The 27,531-nt window shown below is 37.9% G+C and overlaps 2 protein-coding genes across 2 annotated transcripts in view; one reads left to right on the top strand and one right to left on the bottom strand.

Annotated features, from left to right (window-relative positions):
- Nucleotides 1-249: 249 nt before the first annotated feature.
- OPN3 (opsin 3) lies at nucleotides 250-22,641 on the bottom strand. The gene is made up of 4 exons (XM_010706827.3): nucleotides 22,187-22,641; nucleotides 10,708-11,027; nucleotides 9,984-10,235; nucleotides 250-8,247 (listed from the first exon to the last, which is right to left on the bottom strand). Exons 1-4 carry the CDS (start codon nucleotides 22,548-22,550, stop codon nucleotides 7,984-7,986), a joined length of 1,200 nt encoding a protein of 399 aa, XP_010705129.3. The 5' UTR covers nucleotides 22,551-22,641; the 3' UTR covers nucleotides 250-7,983.
- Nucleotides 22,642-26,687: 4,046 nt separating this feature from the next.
- Nucleotides 26,688-27,531, top strand: part of WDR64 (WD repeat domain 64) — a 63,428-nt gene continuing 62,584 nt past the window's right edge. The window contains exon 1 of the mRNA XM_085219647.1: nucleotides 26,688-26,835. Coding sequence (XP_085075773.1) covers nucleotides 26,688-26,835 — 148 coding nt within the window. The remainder of the gene's footprint in view (nucleotides 26,836-27,531) is intronic.

The raw sequence follows: 27,531 nt of genomic DNA, 5'->3' as shown, positions 1-27,531 counted from the left end.
ACAGCAGAATGCTACTTCCATTTGCACTGAGCATTGTATACCCAGATATGATATTCAGATAACTTGTGAGACAGGCTGTATTTCATGCAAATTAAGCATTGCCCTTGCTACTTTAGAACAGGATGGACCTGTTCTCCTTTTTTTGTTTGCAGAGAAACCGTTAAGCATTTATTTTCACCTCTAGGAAGAACAGTTAAAGGAGATGGACTTTGCAATAGCAAAACTTGAAGAAACATAGTCCATAAGCAATCATGCAAATACTAACATATATATATTGAAAACAAACAAACAAACAAACAACCAAGATCACAAAAACAAGTCAAACTCCAGCAATAAAAATGTCATAGTTTTGCTTGGCTTGATAACCCAATGGCTCCCTCTGCTGGGTGATGCTTTATTCAGATAAATACAGTCTTGCTGTGTAATCACTGCATATCTCAAGCTGTTTCCAAAGAAAATTACAATGTTCATAGGAATAATTTATTCCTTATATTCATACATAAACGTGTACTAATTGCAAAGTAAGCAGATGGATACATTAAAGTACTTGCCAATCTGACTTTACATCATCCTCTTAAGATTTTCAGTAGATCTCAGTTCTTTCCCATTTCCCCACAGCCAAGTTGATGCTATCTTCACATACCTCCTTGCAATAAGGTGGAGTTCTCAGGAAGTATGCTGTATTTCCCTTTTTATGCACCAAAAGCCACATATTTGAGGCTTTCTGTTAGAAAAGAATGAAATCTTAATGAAAGAGTGTTATGACTAGTTGAAAAATAGAAAAATAGAAAAATGTGGAGGCTTTCACTCTGAAAAAGTATTGCCTTATTAGTCTAAAAATTCAATTTTAAAGAATAAATGAGTACATAAAGAAAGGGAGATCTTGTTACCAACTTTTCCTATATTTGACAATTTAGAACATAATTCCTTTTGTGTTTCATTATCTTTCTGAGAAAGACATCATCATTTATATGTCTCTTTTTAATGTCTCAAGGACCAGTTATTAGGAGATAGTATTTGAAAGGTAAGGCTTGGGACATACTGTTCTGGGGAAACGTTCTGTCCACTTCAGGCAGCAATGTGTCTATTTCTAATCACTGATTTCTCATTTCACCTTGGAAATTGGCAGCTTATGTTCTCCCAAATTTAAAAGCTGAGTGTCTTCTACAACAGTACTCTAATCTGGAAGTACAAAATGTAGCTAGAGGAAATGCAAAGTAAATATGATTATTATTCTATCATACATTATTCCAACAATAGAAACCAATAAGCTGTTTCAATACATCTACTGAAGCAAATGTTCCCCACTGTCAGGCCATTTCATAGCGATTCTCTGGAAACCAGACACGCTATTAACTTTAATAGAAGTACCTTCAGGGCAGGAAAAGAAGATGGCTATATCTAAGCTTTTATTTAAAATTTTAAATACATCTAGTATTTATGAGGTGAACAATTTTGTGTAACCATACATAGCTACATTAATTGAACTACTTCTTTATTTATCATCTTTAGATCTAGTTCTAGTGTTTATGAAAAAAAAAAAAAGTCTTCCTACACCTACATCTTCGCCTTCTCCTGATCTACTATCATCTCATTTAAAAATTTTCAGTCAACTAAGCATACATATTTCCATGATTTGTAAAGTTTCATTGTTTTCTGAGTGGTTCAAAGAAAACACTTCATTTACAACTATCTCTACAAATGAGTGATTCATGATTAATAGAAGCTGGCATATGAAATGGAAGTTTAGATTGATGTTATGTGCCATGTATGTAAATGCCTTGCTATCTACTCAAATGATCATATGAGCTTAGTGATGAAAGAAGGTTCAAAAGTGGACAAATGTCTCTTCTGTATTTTAACTCAAGGAGAATAATTAGAATCCACATTCAATAGCACATAAATCATTCTTTAAGCTTTCCTAAGACCCAGCTCGTAGACAAATGTTAGTGAAATTGATTAAAAAAAAATTATTAACTAGGCAATGCATTACTTGCATATTTGATGTAAGAAATTTGGCGTATTGCCTGACTCTGTGTCTCTTCTCGAATGCTTCAACATGTCATAGTAAAAGGCAACCTCAGATGGAATTTGAACAGACATAATTTAATACATCAGTCATAGCCTAGACCATGCACTCAGTATACCACTCATACCAGCACAGGAAACCAAAGAAAAAGCACTGTGTATTGAGTGTCTATTGATACTAGTCAATTAGATAAACCATGAAGGCAAAGATATGTAAAAACAAAGAGTATTTTCTCTTTTTTGCCTCAGATCCACTCATAACTGAAACAAAATTCCATTTCAGTTACATCCAGAAACTCACTAATGTAACAAAAGTCAGTCAATATAAAGAAGACGGTGGCAGCAACATCATTTCTGTTACATACTAGGCCTATTAAATAAAATTTATTAAGTCTACATCATATCCTGGCCTCAGTCTCATTCGTATATCTATAAAAATGAGAGATAAAAAACGAATGTGGCTAACAGTCCTTTCTCATGTAAACCTCAATCCTACCTTCCTCTGGAGAAAGTTTCAGGAAAGCAAAAAATGGAGTTAGACACACTTTAACATACTGCTCCAGCACCACACCTGCACAGTCTATAAAAAGCAGCCTTCTACCAACATATGCAAAGACATTACCTCTTCCAGATACCATAATAAAGGACCAGATTTCCTACCATTTACAAACGTGTCATTCCCATTATTTTTCCAATACAGAGCCACATGCAACAGAACCAAAATACAATAGACGTTAAATAGACCTGGCAAATCTTCTCATACACAGGAAAAATAAGGAAAATATACGTTTTATGAATACAGGATCTTTCTTCTACTGTAGGTGTTGAGCTAACCACAAGAGGGGGTAAAAGCACTGTTGAAAATTCAATGAAACACCTGGTAAAACAGCCAGGTGCAGACTGCATTTAGATGCTGAGCCTGTAGCTAATAGCCTGAATTCTAATTTGTAGTGAAAAATCAATTTAATTTCCTCTTCCAATTTAATTTGTTACAAGTAAATCTTCAATATTAATCTGTTAAAGAGAGAGAGAACTGTTCCAACCTCACCCCGTCCTCTTTTCCTTTTGAGGAGTCAAAAATAGGGCTCCTTAACTGTGGTGAAACAGGCATTAATTCTCAGCACAGTTTACATTAAGGCCACATAATACCATTAACACAAATTGCCATGCCCAAGCCCTCTCTCTTCTTCTCATTTCAAGCTACTAAATACATCTTTGCTGTCAAGAAAAGCAAATTACACATCCATCACTGCCATTCTGCGCATATCATCCAGGCCTACAGATCTGTTACTCATCTGAGTTTTTTTTCTTGAACCTTCTCCATTAAGCTATTTTCTAGTGTAAACTTTTTTTAAAAAGTTTTCTGCAAAACATAATGTAAAAAATTCTATACTGCTTATTGCTTCTTTTTCCATTGCCACTTCTATTCACTAAGGTCTAAAAAGAGTAACAAGCTGTTTTCTCAGGCTTCCAGTTTGTAGTGTCTTCCAAAATAACTTCACAGATCTTTGACTCTTGATTTTTCAAATTATTTTCTTCTAATAAATGGATGCACTCTCTTTATATTTTATAGAAGAAGCTTTCCAAAGCACATCAGCAGTGATAGGTACTGTAATTGATGAAATTAGTGGATGCTTGTCTCATCAAAGACAAAGGCATCATCACCACTTTCCAGCCCTGAGGGAAAAGTACCTCCAACTACTAACACCGTTCTATGCTCACATTCCTTCTCTGCTCCATCCTCCCATTTCTTTGAGTCTCAAAATTTCACACCAAATTCTGTTATTGAGATGAAAGCTGTTGATATAAGCTCAGAATAAATATATTCTTAAAAGCTGTGCTAAACCATGCATAAAGAACACTACACAACACTTGAATACCCATTTCATTTAGCTGTTGCTGAAGTATTTTGGCAGGAAACAGCATCCTCTTCTACTGCTATTATGGAAAGGACAGATACATGAAGAATAACGTTTGTGCATACTGATTGCCTCACAGATTTAATCACTGTGGTGAAAGATAATAGCTCAGTACTATAAACCCAACTTTTCTGCATGAAGACATTTACATTCAGCATAAATCTAGCACATTCTAGGAGTTGAAAAAGGAGGAGGTCATAACACTGCAGCAGATCTGCATTGTGTATCCCATAGTTTCCAGTCTTCATGAAATTTAGGGCAGCAGCAGAGGCTTGTGTTGGCAGGGCCATAGACACACAGCCTTAGGTTCATGGCTGCCTCACAACAGAGTGTATGAAGGAGATGTAGAAATGTATCTCAACAGAGTGGGATGCACTACTGGCTGTTGGGAGACAATTTCACTGTTTCAGGCTCCTGCACTTCAGAGGTTACAAACAACATCCTAGCTAAATCATCATGCATACTTTTCTGCTACTACACAAAAAAAAACCACCAATGAAATCTTGTTAAAAGAAACTAATCTTAGAGGTCTTTTTCAGCTTTAATGATTCTAATTGGCTTTAAAGTCATCATGGTGCAGCTGCTTCTCTTTGCTTGATGGGATCATGAAAATTCTTATCAACTAGCTTATTTAATACCTCCTGAAATTGTGTATCCTTCTCTTCCCTTTTTTTTTTTTTTTTTTTTTTTTTTTTTTTTTTTTTTTGTTCTTCATGCTTTCTCCTCTTTCTTTGCATTTCTGTTGCTTTAGGAACAGCTAATGATCCAAATCTCAGTGCTGTGTCTTCCTCTTCTGTTCCCTGAAATGGGAGATAAAGGTCTCTGCATCTCTGCTGGAATAAACTATCCATTTACAACTCATCCTCAGAACAGATCAAAGAAAGACCAAAGAAATTAAAAAACAATAAGAAATCTGTAAAATAATAGTAAAAATAATAAGTCTGGTGATGCTCTCAAGATCGAACATTACAATATTTAAATTCTGTAGCAGGGTGTGAATTCTGTGTTGCAGATACTCACAGAAAACAGTTGCACTTAAGATATGAATAACTGGGACTGCGGCATGCTAACTGCACATAGCAGTACTTGTAAATCTAGTGACATTTTACTGGGCTGCAAGAAGAAGTAACTTTAAACAGTTTACAAATTCTACCATTTTTGGCTACCAATTTACATTAAGTAGCCAAAATAACAAATTTACAATAGTTTTTATTGATTAGCTTTCCTATATTGTAATATAACTTTAATTGTCCAGGGTATTGTCACAGTAAATACCTTGTCTTACATGAATTATTAAAAATTCCAAGTACAGTGCTCTAAATTACTTAAATTTTAGCTTTGGAAATCTGAACAGTTTCTTCTTATACTAAATTCGTATTTCTTCTACAAAATATCAATTGCAATCTTGAAATGTTACTGGTTTTTTTAGTGCCTAATGATACCCTTCAAGCTGCCTCCAACAAGTGGTGATATTAAACCACTTTCCTCTCTATGGAAAAAAAATATTTCACTGAGAACACATTAATATAAATAAGATAAATTTAATCACTTACTGAAGGCTCAATATACACAAAACACTAAAATATAAAACATTTTGTTAAAAGGATGGAATCACTGTATGCAATGCTAGGGTACATCTTTCTCTTTTTGCAAATATAAAAGTGCATAGATACAGTGATCACTGGCTGAAAACAAAGCTGTTGGCATTGAAATGAACATGCTTTTTGTAATGGCGAACCCTTGACATCCTAAGACAATTTATCTATGCATTTATAGCAAAACAAAAATAACATGAAAGAAATGAGTTGTTATCATGTTTTCTCTTAGCTTGTGATTTAATCTAGAAAACAGAGCGCACTCTAGAAGTACTTTTAAATATGATGCAGAGCCAGTGTTGATGTTCTAGAGGGGTGCATGTATAATAATTTGCCTTTTCAAAAGCACACGCACGAACACATATTTTGAGTTGAGATCATCAATCCCTACTCCCAGGAATACTGTGATATCCTCAATGACTGGGGCCAAAAGGTTCTGTATTTGGGGTCTGATTTTCCTTTATTTGAAGTTTTCGTCTTGACCATGAAATCAATGGCTCCTGGTCCTGGCAGTTATTGACCTTATACCTCTCAAAGATTTACCCCTAGAGGAAGCAAGTAGTTTCTTAATAGCTTTTGTCAGTTTTCACCAAGATGGAAAAGCTGCACGTTGCAGATTCACAATGCCCATTTATTAGACTAAAGCAAATAAATCGTATCAGTGTAATGGATGTGACTGAGAATCAGCTCCCATAACTCGAAATTAGTTCTCAAACTTACTCATCCAACATGACAGGCAGCTCTGTCCAGAGCAGAATCCCACTGTCAATTAGTATGATTAACATTTACAAAGGTGAGAAAAATTTTTCAGAATGTTTCTGTTCTGTTTACTGAACAATAAATAGGACAATCATTACTCACACTACAATGTAGGCAAAAGTTCCCCTGCTCTTCTTTAGCCATTACTTTCCCAAAGTGCCAGAGCAGGTTAGCATTAATATAGCACAAGGCTCCTGTTAAATATATATCATAAATGGAAGTGGGGTAAAGATGCATAAAGTACATATTGAAACAAACAAACAAGCAAAAATAAAACAAAACTGATTATCCTTTTTCACTGACTGTTTTTCATTTGAACTTTGATTTGTACAACTTTATCACACAACACAGCTCAAGAGTTCCACCAGGGAGCAAGAACAGAATGGCTTTCTGAGTACATACGGACAGCCTTAAGGTGGTTTTTGGTTTAACTGCTGCACCAATCATTGTGGATATCACCTTTTTTTTTTTTTCCTTTCCTGCAAAGCATCAAGTAAGATAAACTAAACCCAGCCAATTTCAAATATTTCTCCCTCATTCCTAAGAACTCTGTGCACTGGAAGTGCAGGCAGTTTAGGAAATCATAGGATAACTTAGGCTGAAAGAACCTTAGGAATTCTCTAGTCTAACCTGTTCCATTGCTTGGCTGTTCTCAAAGTTAAAAAGCTTTTTTTTTTATCCTATCTGAATCTCATCCTTTCTGTTCATGCTCATCCCTTATCCCTTCAGCATGCATCACCCTGAACAGCCTGGTTCTATCTTCTTGAAAACTGCTTTGTCACTATTGGAAAGTTGCTATTATATTCCCCTGAAAACTTCTTTTCTCCAGGCTTTTTCAATGCAAATAGCTCCAGACTCTCCTCACAGGCCAAGTGCTTCAAACCCTGACAATTTTGGCAGACCCAATAAATTCACTCCAGTTTACAGAGGTTCCAAAATTGGGTGCAGTGTAGATACGATAGTGCTGAGTTGAGAGGCATAATCATTTCACTCAATCTATCAGGCTCTGCTCTTGTCAATGTAGCACAGAATGCCAGTGCCCTTGTTCCCAGGGCACACTGCAGGCTCATGCCCTGCTTGTTGCTATGCAGGAGCTCAGGTCACAGAGCTACATCCCAGGCATCCCGGGCCTTTCCTGCTGTGCTGCACATGGCTATTCCCCAAGCCCATGACTCTGCACTTGTTCTTGTTGAATACAGTAACATTTCTGTCAGCTCATTCCTTCAACCTGACCACGTTCTCCAGAATGGCAGTCCCATCCCTGAGCCTAAAGATTGCTCATGCCCAGTTTAGTGTTATCTTCAAAGCTGACAAGAATGCACTTGTCACCTCTCCAAGTCATTGGTAAAGATGGACAGGTCCCAGCACAGGCCCCAGCAAGATACCTCTCTTTATGGGCCTCCGGGCAGAGTACCATTAAACTATGGTTTACATATACTATGATATGCTTTAAGAAAGTTCAGAATAAAAACATTCATCAAGTTTGGCACAGATGTGAAGATATCTATATTGTGACCAAAACCGAACTGCCTACAGAGCTTCTGATGCAGAATTACTTCAGTATTTCACAGTTCAATATGACTTCCTTTGGCAGACCACAGGCACTATCACTGAAACCTGTCTTCAGCCCAAACAGTCACTGACTGGAGTTCATCAGATTCTAATGTCTGTGTAGCTCATCCCTATAGTGGCTTTACTTGGATGACATTTACTTCTGTCCCACTGTGTTTGCTGTTATCATCTATTTGCTGAGTGTCATCACTGGCGATAATAAAAATGATGGAGGAAGAGCTGAATGTCACTTTCTTCTTTGGCCTGTCCCCTACTTTCTGAGACATTACTATCGGTCGTATCGGTTTGACATTCCCTGCTCCTGAGGGCTCTTTCATGGTCCTCTGGAATCTCATCAAGCGAAAGCACAGGAGTTGCAAAAGGCATTGTCGAAACTGCAAGAGAAAATAAACAGCATGAAATTACAACTTCCTATGTGCTCACTATTATGTATGATCCAGTGAAGAGAGTAATACAGTAAGTTGCTCAAAATAACCGATTTCTCCTTATCCCCTCTTTGTTCTCAGTTGGTTTCAATGTTGTAATGAACACAGTGGCTTTTTAGCAAGCACTTTTCCCCCACACACCCACGAGGACATAGGATGACACGGCTAGTAGAGGGTACTAAAATGCAATTTAATATTTTACCAGTGCTCTGCAATCAATAAAGAACAAGAGGATTCAGCCTCAGAACATGCCAGATATTGTTCCATCTGAGTATTTAAAAAATTACAGATTTCATTGAGCAGGGGAAAAATATTCTCAGAAGCACTTCATTAGAGGACATAGAGAGAAGGAACAAAGGGCAAAGGGGAATTAAATGAAAGTGAAGTTTCCCATTTACGTAACTCAAGGGATTGGAATTTTAACAAAATCATTGAATAACAATGTAAAATAAAACTTCGGAAGTCAGCAATGCAAAACTAAAATGTTCCCTTTGAACAGGGAAGGAAGTTTTTCAGCTAATTAGAAGTCACTTATGATACAGGTAGTCTGTTCTACATTGAGACTAAAAAATGCAAGATATTTAGTGAAAGCTTTCATTAGTAAACAAAACAAAATTTCAGAAGCAGCATTGTTCTAAATGTTCCAGATACGGTCTCATCTTCACAAAGCAAAGTATTCAAGTATGAGGGCTTATAAGATGCACCCATTCAGTTGTTACAGATCTGTGCACATCTAAATTTCAAGTATGACCATCTGGGGAATTCTCTGCTTTTATAAGAAACATGTCAGCATCTTCCTTTTAACTCATAATAAGGCATGCCAGGAGTGCTCTTGGAGAGCACTTTAAACACAAAGAAAACAAACAAACAAAAAGCTCACAAAAAAAAATCCCCAAACACCTGTTCTCTGAAAAAGTAGTAGGACATCCTTTTCAGCTATCTTCCAGTTTTTTTTTTTTTAAAGATTAATCTCTACTATCCTATATGGCCAATGATTTTGCTTGTCTAGCAAAATACAATAAACTCTCTGGCAAGTCAGTTTGGAACAAGGTTTTTAATAGGAAATTAATCCTACTCTGATATGGGAAGGCAATAGATCTTGTTGGGAAAGGAACCTAAAAAGACAATGAAAGGTGATCTGAAGCTATGTGAAAACACAGCAGAATGGTCATGCGGAGGCCCTGAATATTTCAGAGTTAACGTGGTACTTCTGAGTAGCATTGAAGCATAGATCAGACTTAAGAAGGTCATAACAGTGAAGAATTGTTTTCTCATTCCCAAATTATCCTGGAAGATAAGCAAAAATATTATCACTTCGGTCTTAATCTGAAATTAGAGGTAAGTGAAAAGTACTTCTAGATGCAACTCCAGTACAAACGCTTAGCTGATTCATTCTTTTCCTGGCTATGACTTTACTGGAATTTGTATCTGGTACTGATTTGATTTGCTTCTGGGTACCAGAACATAGAAAATCTTTATCAAATTAAACAAATCAGTCTGACATCTATGTGCAGTGCCAGAGCCGCTATATTAAAATCACTCAATTGATAGCACTCTTTTGGAATATGATTGTTGTCAAGGTTCTAAATGACGTTCAGCAGTTCTACAACCCTTTTCCTCCCTCTCCACTCCTGGAGTTTAGCAACCCATATCCAGAGCCAGCTCCAATATCCTCCTGTACCTACCTTTCTACTCATGAAGATGTAGATGACTGGATTATAAGCAGTACTTGATTTGGCAAAGAAAGATGGGATTATAGCTACTGTGGGAGTTACAAGGTTGCTATAACCATACGTTACTAGGAGTGAGACAACTGCATAAGGCATCCAACAAATAAGGAAGGTAGAGATCATTAGGAAACACATTTTAGCCACTTTCTTTTCATACTTTAGAAGTTTAATCACTTGAGAAGTCTGAAAATCTTCCACACATCGAAGCTGTAAAAGGCAAAGGAAAATGTCAAAGTAAAAGCACTGAATAGTTCTATTTACATTTATAAAAAACTAGTTCACTAACAGTTTTAGGAATACATGGCTATATGCTCGTTTTATGAACTGCAGCTCTTCTGAAAGCTTGCATCATGCTTCCCAGACTTTTACTGTGTATATGAAGTACATAAAAACTTTAGAGAACTAACTTTCTTTAATCCATTAACATAAACAGATTCAGTTTGTATTTACTGGTCCTTTGTTTGAAAACTTAGGTGAGATTGCATTTTCTTTTTCTTTCTTCTAAAGACTGCTGATGACAATATGATAAATAGATTGCTCTGTACTTCTCTGCCACTTAGTTTGTCACTCTGAAATTATAAAATCTCCAAAGCTTAGGCTATAATCCAAATTTGATATACAATATCAGCATCTCACTGAAAATATTCCATTCAGAGAAGTCTTATTTCCATCAACTTACCATTCTTACTGCATATAGAATATGGCCGTAGCAATAGGCCATGATCACAACAGGTGCTACCAGACAGCCCAGGAAAAAAAGTAGCACAAAGGAGGTATCATTGGGATCTTTTGACTTCCAGTCCACTGAGCAACCTAATCCATGAATTTCCAATGTGTATCTGTTCCAGCCCAAAAGAGGTGCTCCAGTCCAGGCTAACGAATAAAGCCAAATGTATGTGATAGCCCGCCAAGACCAAGAGAAATCAATCACTTTTGCATGGACTACTCGAATGTAGCGTTCATAGGCAAGAACAGTGAGAGTCATAATTGAAACAATTCCTGTAAGAAAAGGAAAATTAATTAAATCACTCACAAACACTGTATATTGGACTGAAGTTCTCTTGCTAACCTTGTAGCAAATGAAACATTTAACTCAAAATTAGCTGGCTCACATTAAGAATCTAACACCAATAAGCTTTTTTGGTGACAACTCTGTAATCATTATCTACTAACTCAAACAGCTCCTCTTACTTCAGAACTACTCAGAGCAGGGAACTGCAAAATGACCCATTATATATGGTGGGCAAGAAAAGAAAGCAGAACCAACAAAAAGAAAGACCAAGCAAGTACTTTTCCCTAAACATTACTTTATTATTGAGGGCTCACGCTTCAACGTTCTGGGATTTCTTGCTTTGTTCTTTCTTCCTTTTTCTTTCTTTTTCTTTCTTTCATCCTTTTAAGAAAAAGCTTTCACATAAAAATGCAAGAACTAACAATAACAAAACCTATTAGGAATCCAGGCAATTCAGAGTCAAGACTTAGGTCAACGAAAGCATCCAAGAACTGGAAGCACTGAAATACACCTACAGTGTGAACAAAATAACTAGCAGAACTCCAGATTCTTTATAGATTTCATATAAGTCTTTCTGTTCCAAAGAACAACCGCTAAAGCAAAGTGTTACACTGCTGAAAGAGTTCTGTCCGGTAAAGATCCAGTTATTTGAGTGCCCCTTTCTATCTTGCTTCTACCATAAAAATATCATAGTCTTCATTTCAATTATTTCTGCATTCTTGTCCTTTTCTGTCCACCTCTAATACACTACAGCTTAATTTGTCATGACAGAAATGGTGTGTCATTTCCAGCTTTTAGAACTATTCTATCCAGACACTTTTATAATTTAATGAAGTCAAAGTAATTCTGTCTTGATTAGAATATAAGAAATTCAGTTTGAGTGGTCTGTGAAATTTAATGATCAAGAACAAATCTTCTCATTATACATATGTCAGTCAGTTTAAATCTGTTATGAATCAGACATCAAGCTCATACACACAGCCTTTTAAACAACACAATCTACATACAAAAGTGTTTCACAGCACACAGTATATTCAAGTGTGTACGCTTTATCTAAAAAAAAAACATGAGTATTTATCACACATACACAAAGTTTCAATTCTAGAACTGCGTTCATATCAGTCATAATATATATTTACACAGCTATGAGAAGGTTAAATGTGCAGATCTGCTAAAAAGAGAATAATCATTATATCTATCAAAAACCTTCAAAGAGTATCATAAATTTCTCATCTCACTTTGAAAAAGCATAAGCATTAAGCAATACAAATTTACAGTAGTGTGTTTAAGCATCAACAATGTGAATTTTAGGAAGACAAGTAAGAATAAAAAAATCTAGGGAAATATTTAATCTGTCAATAGTATGCTGGTTTTGCTGATTAACTGAGTATCTCATAAGACACGCTCTAAGATCTCTATTAGAAAAGTTGCTTTATTCTGCAAGAATTAAGGATCTTTTTCATTTTAAAAAGGTTATGAGTTCAAAAAGCTTTCTTGATTAACAACATTAACACTCTAATGGAAAATGTGACCTATTGTTACTGCTCTTCATGAAATGAAACAATTAACTTTCTAAAATTTTAATTATGTACTTTTTTTGTCAGTGTTATCTTTAAACTTTCAGCACAAAGAAAAGTAGATATTGCTGGACATGCAGAAAGCAAGGTCTATTGATTTCATAGTTTTGTATAGTTTAACTTTTTCTTGTGCAAGTCATTGCTGTATGAGTTTCTTTTTCACGGCTTTAAAGAGAAACTGGCTTATCAAACGTGAACTTGAAGGTTTCTGAAAGACTTGAGGTTTTTCTATTCTCTGTTTTTCTTTTGTTTGTTTTTTAATTAAGCTGATAGAAAGTTCTTTATGCAGCATCACTATCCAAGACCTAATATACTGAAAAAGGCATGAAGGCTTTGGAACTAAGCAAGATCTTAACAGGAATTAAAAAATAACAGAATTATATATGTGATATTCTATGCTGTTATACTCACATAGATGAATGTTTTATACAAATAAACATAGTCTACTTCCTGAACACAAGGTAAGTAAGATCATTCCCTGTGCTCTGTACACAAAGACTAGGAATTACAAAATTTTACCTGATGGGTAACAAAATCATCCACAGATGTGGTTATGGAGGAGAAGTCACATCGTTCAACTCTAGGCAAAGTTAGGTTATCTGGTGTATGAGGCTTTGTTTGTGAACAATGTAGAGCAAGAGGATTCTGCCTCACAGTATGGTGGGGCAAAATTCCTAATTTAATCTCTTGGTCTGCATAATTTCTTTCTATTCCATTAGAAGCTCAGGGACATCAAGATGATAAATAAGGTACCTACAACATCGTTTAACAAGTAGTGCCCCCATATACACTTAATACTTTACATATATATGTATATGCAAGCACTAAATTTTGGCAATGACAAAATCAGTAGCACACATGCTTGGCTGAACAATCTGAAAGTACAGGTGTTCAGTTCAGCATGAGTCATTTACTGAGTCTTTGACATTTTCAAGAAAGCCACTGGAAGTTCAGTATCTCTAAGAAGTGGCACTTGCACATAGTTCTTCAAAGTTTTAGCTCAAGCCTGAAACCAGTGCTCCTTAAAAGGAAACTTGAGTTTTCTAACAGAAAAAGGGAACTTGTCAGCCAATGTGTATTGAAATGCAAGTGCTGGTTTTCAGGATATATGGGAAGGGTCTGATGACATAAGGCATGTAATGCCAGTCGGAGCATATCAGGTTACACTCCTCTCTTTGATGCTGGATCTCTACCGTAACACAGCACACAAAGTGGTCAAAGTAGTTACCATAAAAAAGCTAGTTTGAAACAAAATGCATTTCCAAGATATGACAACATGTAGAGAATTTTGTCCTACAAAAGTCCTTTGTGTGGTGGAGCCATGCCTGCCTATTTGTGGTAGATAATAAGCAGAAATAACCATAAAAAGAGGAATGCCAAGATCTGCTCTAAGTTGTATGTTTTATCATTTCCATAACTTGCCCACTCTCACTGAGGTGCTCTCTGTGGTGTACGTGCATTGCACAGGGCTGGGAGTACCCAGGGAGTTCCTGAGCCAGGGCAGCTCCAGGGGAAACAGAACTTCATCAGGAGCCAGCAGTGTTCAGAGGGTGGGCTTGGGGCTCCCGCCCAACTACAGATGAATTCTTAACATTGATATCTCTATCTTGAATCTAGCTATGATTCAATGCAGTCAAGTTACAAAAAGATCCCAAGACTTACCTTCCACCTGTCCTCTAGCATTCAAATATTCTTTAACTATTCATAAGCTGAACCACAGAGGCTGTCAAGTACACGTCTGCAGATGCTATAGGAACTATCCTTAGTATTGATGGTATCATTTATAAGACTACATATCCTGTGAGGTTAAGCCTTCCTGGTACTTGGGGGGCAGCAGAAGGTTATTTGTTGTCCTCAATATCTCAGAAATGGCTGCATGCATCTGTTACTTAACTCTACATTGGCTAGTCAGACTCTCTGTAGATTCTCCCAGTGTCTCTACAGATGACACTGTAGAATGGATCATTTCTTTCAAAGGCTAGATCCATAGCATTTCACATATCAAGTAAATTGAATATTCTTCAGGTATGCAACACGTCTGTCCTAATGCCACAATTCTCCCCTAGTGCTGAGCTGGCAGTTTGAGTGGAACAACATCCATGTGGAGCAGCAGGAACTGTCAACTGACTCTTAGAACTCGTACCTGCTAATGCAAGAAAGAAAGGATCTCTATACATACTTTTACCTAGAGCAGGCACACATAGGAAAAAAAAAATTCACAGAAGGGTTGCTCTGAAAGTAATACCTCCTATGTGGCCCATGACGTCAGATGTAGATGTTGGTGGTATGGCAGTAGAGGCTGAACCCTTCCTGCCAATATTCCCTTACATGCTGTTGCTGTGTGACAGTTGGCAGCAGAGACACAGTGACAGAATGGCAACTGACATGGAAGCACATATGAAGTAAAGGAGTGTCATTGAATTCCTCCATGCAGACAAAACGGCACCCACTGACATTCACTGACACTTGCTGAATGCCCATGGAGACCAAACAGTGGATGTGACCACAGTGAGGCAATTGGTGGTGCGTTTCAGCAGTGGAATAGTGACACTAAAGCCACGTTCTGGATGGCCATACACAGCTGCCACATAACAAAATAAAAATACCTATTGTAACCACTGAATGCAAAGGTGTTACTTAGATCAAGCAAAATCCTGGCAGGGTTCTGACAAGAGCACCCAGATGCAGGGCTTCTTGTGCAGCCCCCACAGAAATGCAGTGCTTTGCATAATGCCATCCTTTGATTGGGATCAATAGTGGCAATTCTCACCTAGAAAAATTTTTTTAGCCCAGTAGCTACATGCATCATCTGTGCTCTCACAATGCTTCAAGTTACGTTACATTTTATCTATGTATGTACATAGCTCCATTTTTTTTTCCACATATGAATCAGGTTTTGTGGCCTAGCACAGAGGAAAAAAAGCAGAGGAAAGCATTGAATTTTACTTTTTTTTCCCCTCTAAGCAGCTTTTCTATAAATGATGTAGATTTCATCCCAAATGAGTTTTACATTTTAATATAATGAAGTATATGCTGATTAAGTGTAAAAAAAAAAAAAAAAAAAAAGCAAAAGCATTACAGAAAGCCATTATGGATATTACTTGGGTATTAATCCCTGGTATGAGAAACTGCACTTTTTTTATTTCAAGCAAAGTAGGGAAATATGAAAATTCAATTCTTTAATTCTCTTAATAAAACATGCATTTAAAAATATTTGTTTTTTAACTGAAAGTATTTATTCTCTTCCAAGACTAGGGCCTGACATTCTGAAGATGGATTTAATTTACTAGCAAATCAGAGAATTCCAAACTCCTTCCGGAAGACTTAACTAACCAGTATTTACCAGATAATGTTTCTCTGATATATAGATTTTAGAATACTTCTTTCCCTAAGTACAGATTATAAGTGCTCTGTCTTAAGGAAGTACAGATACTAGTTTTAACTCTGAATAAAACCTACAATTACATTGGTATGAGAGGGTCATTCACATTTAAATAGTGTATGTCAAACATAGCAGAACAAGAGTCTTCCTGTTTAAGTTATTAACATGCAATTTCTATGTTGCAGCCATTCCTCTTCTCCAGTAGGTGAGCTGAAAATAACAAACAGCTCACTACTCCTCACCAATTAAAAACAAACACACAAACATAACAAAAAAAAAAACTCATTACTTTCCTACTGAAATACTGCATTTGGTGTAGGCTTTTTCACTTCTCTTTTCTGTACCCTGGGTTTTTCCACAAGTCACATTACTCTTGATAAATCATGAAATACCTCCAGCTACACAGTGTAAGTCATCATGGAGAAGAGCTCAACAGAGTGCCAAAGAGTGAGACTACACCTTGAGTACTGTTTCAGTTTTGGGCTGAGTCTTAGGAGGAGCAAGTTGAAGGAACTGGTATTGTTTAAACTGAAGAAGAGGAGGCTCAGGGAAGATCTTGTCACTCTCAACAACTCCTTGAAAGGAGGTTGTGGTGAGATGAGGATCGGCCTCTTCTCTTGCATAACTGGAGTTAGAACTAGAGGGAATGGACTGAAGTTGCAGCAGGGGAGGTTCAGGTTGAATATGAGGAAAAAATTACTCTTCAGAAGAGTGATCAGGCACTGGAAAGGGCTGCCCAGAGAGGTGGTAGAGTCACTGATTATGGAAATGTTCAAGAAGCATTTAGATGATGTACTAAGGAACATGGTTTAGTGGGGAAGTATTGGCAGTAGGTGAATGGTTGGACTGAATGATCTTGAAGGTCTTTTCCAACCTTGGTGATTCTACAATTCTTTGTTTCTATGATCTATCCGAGCTTCAGTGTATCATTCCATATAATGTGCGTATACTCTGACTTTCTAAATCTTAATTAGAACAAAATATTGTGACACGTTTCAGATGGACTGAGCAGCTTTACAAGATAACTACAACCTAATGCAGCAATGAGATTCACTTCTAAGACAGTCAAAGTTTTCTGTCAAAGAACACATTACCATTGCTATTTTTGCAACAAATTTTAACTGCAGTCCAATATAGGCAGGCAAAAATCACTTCTTCTGGACTGAACAGACTTGAAAGTATATTTTATATACATCTGAACTATAAAAGTACAGCAGAATTAATCACCTCCTCCACAGTGAATCCTGCAAGCAATTAATTCACCGCAAACAAACTGCTAATGCTGAAGGCATGCTGATCAAGTCTCCAGCTGTCTGTAACACAAGATCCTAAAACCGTCTGCCAAGTAACAAAATGCTTTTACTGATATTAAATCAGTGCACATAGCATATATTGGTAACGCAAAATGGTGTTACAAGGTAGCATTCTTTCACAGCGTGTAGAAATAAAATAAATAAACCTGTAGATACACACATCATGTTCTACAACAGTCACTATCATTTTAAAATCTTATTTGTGAAGAGCCAACAGATGCCGATAAAGATTATTATGCTCTTAGCCAGTTATTCCACAACTAAAATACTTTAGGTAAAGGGGGAACCATCCCTGTTAAATAAGACATTTGGGTGTATTTAACTGTCAAGTATCTTTTCTTGCTCAAAGACCCAAAATTCTACACTCTCAGTAACACAAAACCTTCCAAGTGTGAGCTGTGTAACATAATCAGACTTAGAGATTACACAGGTCTCTACTACTTGCAGCTTGGTTGACTACTATAGACAGGAAAAGATTCACAACTTTTATGTACAGAGAGGGGGGCAGGCTCTGTGGCACCAGCACTGAATTGACTGCACAACTCTACAGAAAGGTGTATCCCACAGATTAAACACGTCACTTAACTGAAGTACCTATTTTATTCCATCAGGACGGTGCACCTGTTAAAAAAAAAAAGTGTCAAAACTCAGTACACTAAGCTAGATGGGGATTATTGTCCAAGACATACTACCATGTCATTGAAACTTAAACTTGCCAGTACTCATTTGATCTGTCATTTTCCCCACACTGGTATATGGAGCATTGAGATGGCTATGCAGTGGCATATGGAAGCTCTTTTCATGATCTCTGCTATGATGATATAAGCACCTAAACTACAGCTTGTCTTACATTTGTAAGTCCCAATTTGCACAAAAAACAAAGCAGAAATTGCTATATAGGCTTGCACAATGACTAAGTTATGATAATGCATAAGTAGACTATTGCAAGGAATGCAAAAATAGCTGTGTATCCCTAGACGGACAATCAATCTGTAGCTGTTACTTTCTTCTCAACTGAAAAGTTTCAAAATATGTAAGTTTGCTTATAGAGCGTAAAGCTCTCATGTGCTTCCAGTCTTTTGGACTGGCTGGTACAATCAGAAGCACTTTTGCAAAGGTAATATTCAGATTCTCTGATGCAAAGTTTCTATGACAGATGCAGAGATGGCTCTCAAAACAAACAGGTTTCATCATGACTTAACAAAGACTTCTGAAAATGCAAATGCTACCACTTTATTTTAAGCACATACTCTACCTGTCACACTATAGGTGACAATTAAAAATACAGCTTGCATGATAACAACTTTCAAAATGAATCCTAATTTTGGATTATTAGCTACAGTAATTGGAAAGAATCTGATTTTCAAAACTTGTTGAGAAAAAACTGAGTTTAAAAAGAAAGTCACAACTATTTTAAAGTAACTTTAATCACATATTCTAAACGATTTCATAGTCAGGGAAAACTGTAGTTTAAACTGTTGAAAACCTAACTTGCTCAAGACTGAAGTGCTATAAAATCAATAGCGAATATAATTCCACTATTTGAAATTGTTTCCATTCATCTTTCTCAAGGAAACAGTTTGAATTCATGACATGAATAATACTGTGACCAAAAGTAGTCAAATGCAGAGGTAAGACAGGGTCTGCAACTCAGCATGATAACAAGTTATTAGAACAAGCTGCAATAATAGACATAGAAGCGATAGTGCTTTTCAGCCTTATACATCTCAAATCCAAAAGCTTTCCTCCCAGTTCTCATCTATACATCAACTACAGACTATACAACTATTTCTGGAAGGCATGTCCTTATGAGGAAAGGCCGAGGACACTTGGGTTGACTAGTTCGCAAAAGTAGACCAATAAGTGACCTTGTTGCTCTCGAGTTCCTGAGGAGGAAACCAATCCTGGAAACCAATACAGGACAAATGGAAATAGCAAAAAGCTGTACCAGGAGAGAGTTTCAGAACAATTTCTTTACTACAAGTGTGAACACAGGAACATACTTCCTAGCAAGGTGCTTGATGACCCATGCCTGCCAACATTCAAGAGGAATTTGGATAATACCCTTTAACTTTTGGTTAGCCCTCAAGCTGTCAGGTCATGGGACTAAATGATTTTTTTTTAGGATCCTTTCATCTGAACGATTCTAACTGCAAAAGACAGTTTAGACTGATTTCATGGGTGCTCTCCTAAGAAAAAAAAAATATATATCAATAATATAGTCACATCACTTGAAATAAGCAGGTTCTGGTCATTTGGTATGAAATGATCTGAAATGTGTCCAAATCCAGCAGACAAATATTCACAGCAGTAAAGTAACCTCACAGTATTTGTTATTATGAGTGAATGAACTCCACAGAGATACTTCCCTCCTCTTTATTCCAGAAAGGTCTTCACTAGATCACTCTGGTTTACTGAAGTTGAAACTTGCAACTATCTTGCTTAGTTAGTGAGGCCTCTACCTTTAAATGTCAATTTAAGCTGTCAATTTCATCTGATTAGATAGCGTACTATTCACAGAAGTTCTCAAAAGAAGTGTGCTACACTTAATAATAACTACTATTATTATGCATACAAGATTCCATTATTTTATTTTCACCCTGCCATCCCTATCCTCAAGAAAATAGTTGACATGGGCTTTTATATACAAAGAGAACTGTATTTGTAAGTATAATACCTGGTCACACTGAATGAAACCTCCAATCAGCCTCTTTAATATTACCAAAATAGAAAAATATCCTTAAGTCAGTGCTTTCTTCATAGGTATATTAAAATGGAAAACAGAAGCTGTGGTGGCTGTAGTCCAGATGATAAACAGCAAAGTAAGATGCTACCTGCAGGGCACTCGTTTCCCTAGTATTTACATGCCTCTGTTGTCCTACTCAGTTAGGTGTAGAACTATTAATCTTCACTGGCAGAAGAGAACAATCTTTGTATTTCCAGAGGAGAATTTGGAAGTAAAAATACGGACCTTTTGACTGGAATTAACTTTATTAGGTTAGAGTCAAATTATAATATTGAAGTGAAATTTTTTTTTATTACTTCATAAGGCAGCTGAATGAAGCAGTGCTCAAGAATATTGAATGCCTGAATTAAGTGGTGCGCTTACTCTCCACTTATATGTAAAAGACTGTGCACACAAATGTGTACTTTAATACATCATATAAAAATTCTTTGCACACACTACTTAAGAGGAAAATAATATGACCAACCAAGCACAAGAAGATGTAATTTTGCAAACAAAAATGCTATCTGGATCATTCTGTAAATAAGATCCATGAATTTTACCTCTTTGGAAATAAGTTTTATATCAAAGCAATGCAAGAAAGCACCAACATGGAATATATAGTGACATAACATATTGCTAAAAACAGAAATGAAAAGACGTGTATGATCAAACATTTCACATCTCATTATTTGTATTTATTCCAACTTCGGAAGAGATGATTACTATAGTCTTTTTTCATTGCCCTTACTATGCATCTTATTTTTTGATTTTCTACACAAAATGCCTTCACCAAAAATCCTACGTAAAATGTAAAGGGTAAAGATAGGAACAGAAGAATACGCAACTTCTCTTGTGCAAGCTTAATGTTCAGCTGCCCAGTAGAATCAGCTCAAAGTATCTGAGTGGGCTGACTGATGGAGACAGCCCGATGCTAGCTGGGTTCTCTGGTACTTTCCCTTCTAACACAAGGAAACAAAAGTCTAAGAGCCATGCACAGTGAAAATTATGCAATGCCAAACCTTGCACAAAGGTCTCACTGCCTTCTGAATGCCTTCCAAGATCCAGCATTTTGGCAATGCTATCTAGCAGTAGCCAAATCAATCAAGAGGAAGCACAAACCTTCCTCCCAGCAGCCCACCAAAAACAAACTATCAAGTTATAAGAAGTGAAAGTTAGGCAGGAAAACTGTAATTCTTACAAAAATATATATATATATACATATATATATTTAATTTACTTATTTTACCTTAATAACACCAACTTTCTGAGTACACATTGTGTGCATGCACACAGTGACCCACCTCTCACCTACACACCTCTGCCAGAAAAAAAAGAACATTTTGTTAGAGACAGGATGCTAACTTTCACCATTAGAAACATGAATACATTTTTTACAACATCCTTTGTCAGTAAAAAACTGAATCTATTAGCAGATAGCACATCTGTTTAAAACTGGGCTGCATCCTCTGCAGATTTCTGTAGAGGGCAAATACAAACTTCAAGAAAGAAAACTGAGACCCAATGTGTGGGCTACTGGTGGTGGTTGTTTTTTTGTTTATTGGTTTGCTTATTTAGATGGATGTGCCTCTGTAGCAGTCATATCTCATTTCACAGCAATCAACGATTGCCCAAATACCCGTGTGACACAGTTGTGGCTGAAAAATCACCATGAGTTTCTCATCAAGAGAAAAAACCTCAAGGTGCTGCCACATTTTGAACAGTTCTATAGGTGAAGACTGAATACTGGGGTGGCTACACCCTTCGCGATAAAAAGAGATATTGAGAGCAAGCACTCCGTTTTCAACCAGCTGGAGCTAACGAAACCGTACTTATTCTTTATCCACGCACTGCAGCGCTTTCTCGCTGAAAAACAATCTTTTACGCTCCTTAAGCCCGTACGGGCACCTCTAACCACGTTCTTGCCGTTCTCCACAGGTTTCCTCTCGCCCTGAGAGGAACCAATTGCTGACGAACTCCGCCCGAGCTCGGCCGCCAGCCCCCCAGACGGAAGGTGCCTTTCGACGGCCGCCGGGCGGAAGCTCCTCGCGCCGGGAGGCGCAACCGTCCGGATCCCCAGGAGGGCGGCAGGGAGCGGGAAGGGACCCAGGCCCGCAGGGGTCAGAGGGACGGGAGCGGCGGCACCCACCGAAGAGGCTGTTGCTGAAGCCGTCCCAGACGCAGCCGGCGGCGTCCCACACCCAGCGGCTCCGCAGGCAGGACATGAAGGTGAGGCTGACGCCGCAGACGGACACCAGGAGGTCGCTGAGGCTGATGTTGACGAGGAAGAGATTGGTGGGCGTGCGGAGCCGCTTGAACTTGTAGTAGAGCACCAGCACCAGCAAGTTGTTGCACACGCCCAGCGTGCCGATGGTGGCGATGAGCAGCGCCAGCAGCTCGTAGGTGCTGGCGCTGAAGAGCGGCCGCTCGCCGGGCACCTCGTGCCCCGCCGCCGCGGGCTGCGAGCGGCTCGTCACCCCCGTGCCGTTCCCCGAGTGCATGGCTCCACGCATGCCGCAGCCCGGCCGGAGCGCGGCCGCTACCCAGGACGGCAAGAGGAGGAGGAGGAGGAGCGCTCTCCGCCTTCCCGCCCACGGAGGGCGCGCCCTTCGCCCCCGGCGTGGCACCTCCCCGGCTTCGCTCTGTCGCTTGCTGCCGTGAGCAGCCCGGAGGCGGTTAGCGTCACGATGTCCCTTGCTCTTGAGATGCTCCACGTGTTTGGGCTCGGTGAGGCTGCCGTCCGTGCGGGGCAGACCTTTCAGCTGTGCTTCAGGAAGACGTAGAAACTGCTAAGCTAATATCCAGATGTTTCACCAGTGAAAGCCGTTACTGTGAAAATAGTTTACGTTAGGATTGGCTTCTTTTGGTGTGTTCATCTCCTAGTGAGGCGGAGTTAGCAGTCTCTGCTTACTCCTATCCCGGACTGGCGCACAGGAGCAACTCTGAGGTGGCTGTAAACAGCTGCGGCTGGCAGCGTCCTGTCAGAGGTAATCTTGTGGGGCAGGTGGAAACCTTTTTGTCAGACATGAGACAAGTTGTGGCAGGTACCAAAGCTCACACAGCAACCTCACCAATTCTTACACCATTGTTTCCAGCATGCATTGTGAGAAAATGGTGTGGAAACCTTCCTGTGCCCAAGTATAGCTGGTGATAGTCTGGGTGCGGTAGCAACCTAGCTGTTCTAAGTTAGTTGTAGCGTCTCCAAACTTTGCACCTCCCTGAACATGTATCACTGCAGTTTTTGCTCAGCATGGCTTCAGGCCTAGCACATCATGACAGAACAGACATCAGTCTAGGAAGACCATAGGAAGACTCCTGTTTGTTTTCTTTACTAGCTGACCTACATGTACTGTGCTTGGAAAGTTCAGTGTGTGTGCTGGTGTGGACCAGCCTTCATAGGTGTGAGGGAGGTGACTGTCTCACCCTGCTCTGCCCTCGTAAACTGAAACCAGACCTGGGGCACCCAGCACAAGAAAGATGAGGAGCTGTTGGAATGATAAAGGATGCCCGAGTGGGTGGCAGCCCTGCCCACAGCAGAGGGTTGGAATTAGATGATCTTTAAAGTTCCCTACAAAACCAAGCCATTCTGTGATTCCATGATAAAACCCCTTTTAGATTCATTCTCAGTTTAGTTCCACATCACCTTTGGAAGCAACAAGATTTTCATGGAACTGTGGCATGACAAATTTTACCTGCTTATTTTGCGTTTCTTTCCTTGTTTTTCCCTCTCAATACAAATAGTGGTATTTAGAGAGTTGACCTGGCAGCATGATTCCTTGTGGACCAAGACTGAAAACATGGGTAGTTGAAATGGTTTTGATACCTTCAAAGATGCATTCCTGTATACAAATTATGGGCTTCAAGCGGCTATTTTATATGACAAAATAGTGTTGGAATGCAATGGGTCAGGAAAATGAAATGCTGATTAGAGTATCTATTCTTGTCAATATAAGTTTTATTTACGTTTTCAAATCCACCAAATGATATATTTAATAACTGAAAATTCCTTTAAAAAGCTAGTTCACTTTATCTCTGATCTTCCATCTTTGCTGCTTACAAAAGCAGCAGAAGTCTTTCTCAAATCATTTCTGTTTTCCACTCTGAAATTAGTGGAAGAGCATATTACTTCCATTCAAAACTTCCAGTAACAGACCAGTAGCACTTCAGCACGAGCTTTAGGTAAGGCTTAACTTTTAGCTTTCTTTGTTAGTAGAAGCGATTTACCTGTGCGTGATAGACTATGTGCTGCATGGTAGAAGTCTAATAATTATAAGACATGACTGAATTATTTAGTGATGCATCTCATTAAGGTGAAAGGATCTCTATCTCTTAAAAGAAAGCCTTAAACTGAGAGCATACCTTATTTTGCCCTGCAAAATGAGAAGAGAAAAAAAACTGGTAATTTAGTGAGGCGGGTAGTAAATTCTAGACAGTGTACTGCCCACTGGCAGATTCCATAATATATTTAGAGTTAATAAGTAATATTTTAATTACAGCACCTGACAAAAATACTCACCCTAGATGTCTTCTGGATTTCTCAAAAATAGGAGAAAGAGAATGCATAAGTTAAATTTGACAAAGATCATATCTCAGAATTCCTGGTTAGAGATTCTTTTTCATAGCAAAATTAAATAGATCCATAAGTATGCAGTCTATTCAGTGCTTTATTTTATAGTGGTCACATTATTAATACAGTCAAATTGCAAACATTATTCAAGTGACCTCAAATTCTTCTTGAGCAGAGTTCCATTTGTCTTCCAGGCAAATGCAGCATCATAATTAATATGAGGGCAAACTAAAAGAAATGTTATTGTATCATATCAGATCAAAGAGAAAGCTGGAAACAGAATCCTGACTTCTTGTTCTAGTCCAGCACTTGTCCTGCCTAACAGTGCAGATTGACACAGCCAATATAGCTGTGTCTTTGATCATCTAATTAATTCCAATATATAATATTGGAATTAATATTATTTAAAATAATTATAAATTATGAATATAATTTTAATAACATTTTATTTATAACAGCATTAATCCCAATCATTTTCTAAGTGTTTCAGCTTTTTAACAACAGGAACACGAAACTGAGACATCCAACTTGCATTTTTTCAGGGTTGCACTATTTCATAGCCCATTATTTTAATTTCTGGAAGTGTTTGTGCGGCTTACTGGAGGTGCATCTCAAAGGACTAAATATATAAGTAGCTGAGCTTATAGGATTAAAGCAGTGTAGCAAGAAGCTGGAATATAAGGTCTCCAGTGCTGTACTTTAAAAACAGTACTTGAAAATCTCTCAGTACTCAGTGAGTTTGTTGACATACCAGATGGTGCTGGGTTTTTGTTGCTTGTTTTGAACTCTAAAACTTATTGTTTCATAGGTATGGTAGAAAGCCAGACTACAATCTCTGAAAGAAGAAAAAAATAATAATAAATTAAAAAAAGAATAATAAGAGAACAAATTAAAAGAGAAATGGTTACTAGTCTTCATCTTTTTTATTAGGATTTCTACAGCCTTCTTCTAGCATTTGTTTTCATACATGTTCTTTTTGCTGTTCTTTAGCCTTAAACGCAGATAAAAGCCTAGTGATTATTCTCCATCTATATATAGCTGCAGTACCTATCTATAGCACAAGGAAGAGTTTATGGAAAGAAGAATCCTTTTATCTTGGCATTAAAATACACTTGACATTAAAAAGGGGCTTTTAATATAGATGGATATCTGCTGATAATGCAATATATAAGAAAAAACAAACACGTGCAAACCTAATGGCAAGGTTTCAAAATTAGGGCTTGATCTTCCAGAATTTGTAATCCTAGCTATACAGTGTAGTCTGTACTAGGATGTGAACTTTAAAACATAGAGCAGGGTAGACAGAAATGTTGCAAGAATCTGGATTAAGAGAAGAGGCTGCCTCAAATAAGTTCACTGAGGCAAGCACAGGTACTTGCAGCAGGGAGGTGACCCAAATAGCTAACTGCATTAGTTGGTAGGCAGCTCTTGGCAGAAAACTTGAAGACAGCGCGAAGTGTAAGAAAACTATATGAAACTTGGAGATGGCTGGTATAATTTTCCTTCCTCCTCATTCAGTACAGAAGTCTGAAAGATAGGACAAACTTGTAACAGGTATATTCTTACTATGGAATGCTATCTTGTATTGCTAAACCAGTGCCAGCTGTAGCAGAATTGAAACCTGATGAAGTCCATGCCTGGCTCTGAAAGTGAGAAAGTTCATGCATGTTCAACCACCAGTTGCACCAGATTCCAAGAGCTGATTTTACTTCCCAAGTTATTAGTAATCAAGTGGGTGGCAACCCTGCATGTGTCAGCAAGATTGGAACTAAATGATCTTTGAGGTCTCTTCCAACACAAGCCATGCTATAGTTCTATAATTCTGGTTTGTGACCTAGGGCTCCTCAGCATGTAGAATTCTGTGATGTATGGGAGGGTTGTGACATCAGCTGTTCACTAACAGATTTTCCAGCTTGAGATGCTGAACTAGGGACACCTCGTTATGTACTGTTTGGTATACCTGTCATACAACTGCATCTCATATGAACTCATGTGGGAGTCTAAAATCTAAGGAGCAAAACGAGGCTTGGACCACACTGTAAAGAGAGCTCTCTCCTACCTTTTTGTCCTCCCTTATTAAAGGATGTCTGAATCAAAGGATTGTGATGAGAATTGCTCTGCTCCTGAAGTGCTGGATTTCAAGAATGCTTTAAAGCAGTTCCAGAAACTAGTTGAAAAAATAGTAATCCAGAAGAAAAAGGAAAGATTAGGCTGGTATATTAAAGATGATGGTAAGAGATGCACTTTCTCAATGCATGTGTAATTTTCACATCAATAATAGGTGTCATAGAAACAAGACTGTAGGAAAAATATCAAACTGATATTCAAACTGTGACTTCTTGACTTGCCTTGTGAAAGTGATTTTAATCTCCTTTTATAGCCTATGGTAAATTATAATTATAAAGCCATAATAGTTGCTCATGAAATATAATTGACAGAGTTGCCACATACACAGATTAGCACTTCTGTGGCATTTCCACTGATCTGTAAAAGTACATAATGCATTACGTAAATTCATTGTCGATTGTAAACATTTAAGACAAAGTTTTGCTTTTTTCCCAATGCAAGTGACTATTTCTTGTCTGAAAGGATAAACTTCATGCTAGGTCATTTTTCAGGCTCATTTCAATAGAACAGGTATATAATCAATGAATATTAAGATGTTATAATTACAAAATAAACAAGAGAGTTAGGCAAAGCAGATTATAATAACAAAAAGAGAATAGATAGAAAGCTTACCCATATCCTGGGCTCATTTATGAAACTCCAGCAGAGTGGATCTCCAGAAGAGATCCTTCCCCACCAGTAGTCAGCCCTTAAATGGGTCTAGGATTGCCTTCACCTGTGCTCCTGTGGCTGACTCATTGCTTGCCTCAGGTGATCAATGAGAGGTTCAGGCCATGATTCAGCAGTTCCCATACAACAGG

This window comes from Meleagris gallopavo, chromosome 2 (assembly GCF_905368555.1).
Source record: "Meleagris gallopavo chromosome 2, MGAL_WU_HG_1.1, whole genome shotgun sequence".
NCBI classification, from domain to species: Eukaryota; Metazoa; Chordata; class Aves; order Galliformes; family Phasianidae; genus Meleagris; species Meleagris gallopavo.
The sequence above is the reverse complement of the archived record's forward strand: the minus strand, read 5'-3'. Positions and strand labels throughout refer to the sequence as shown.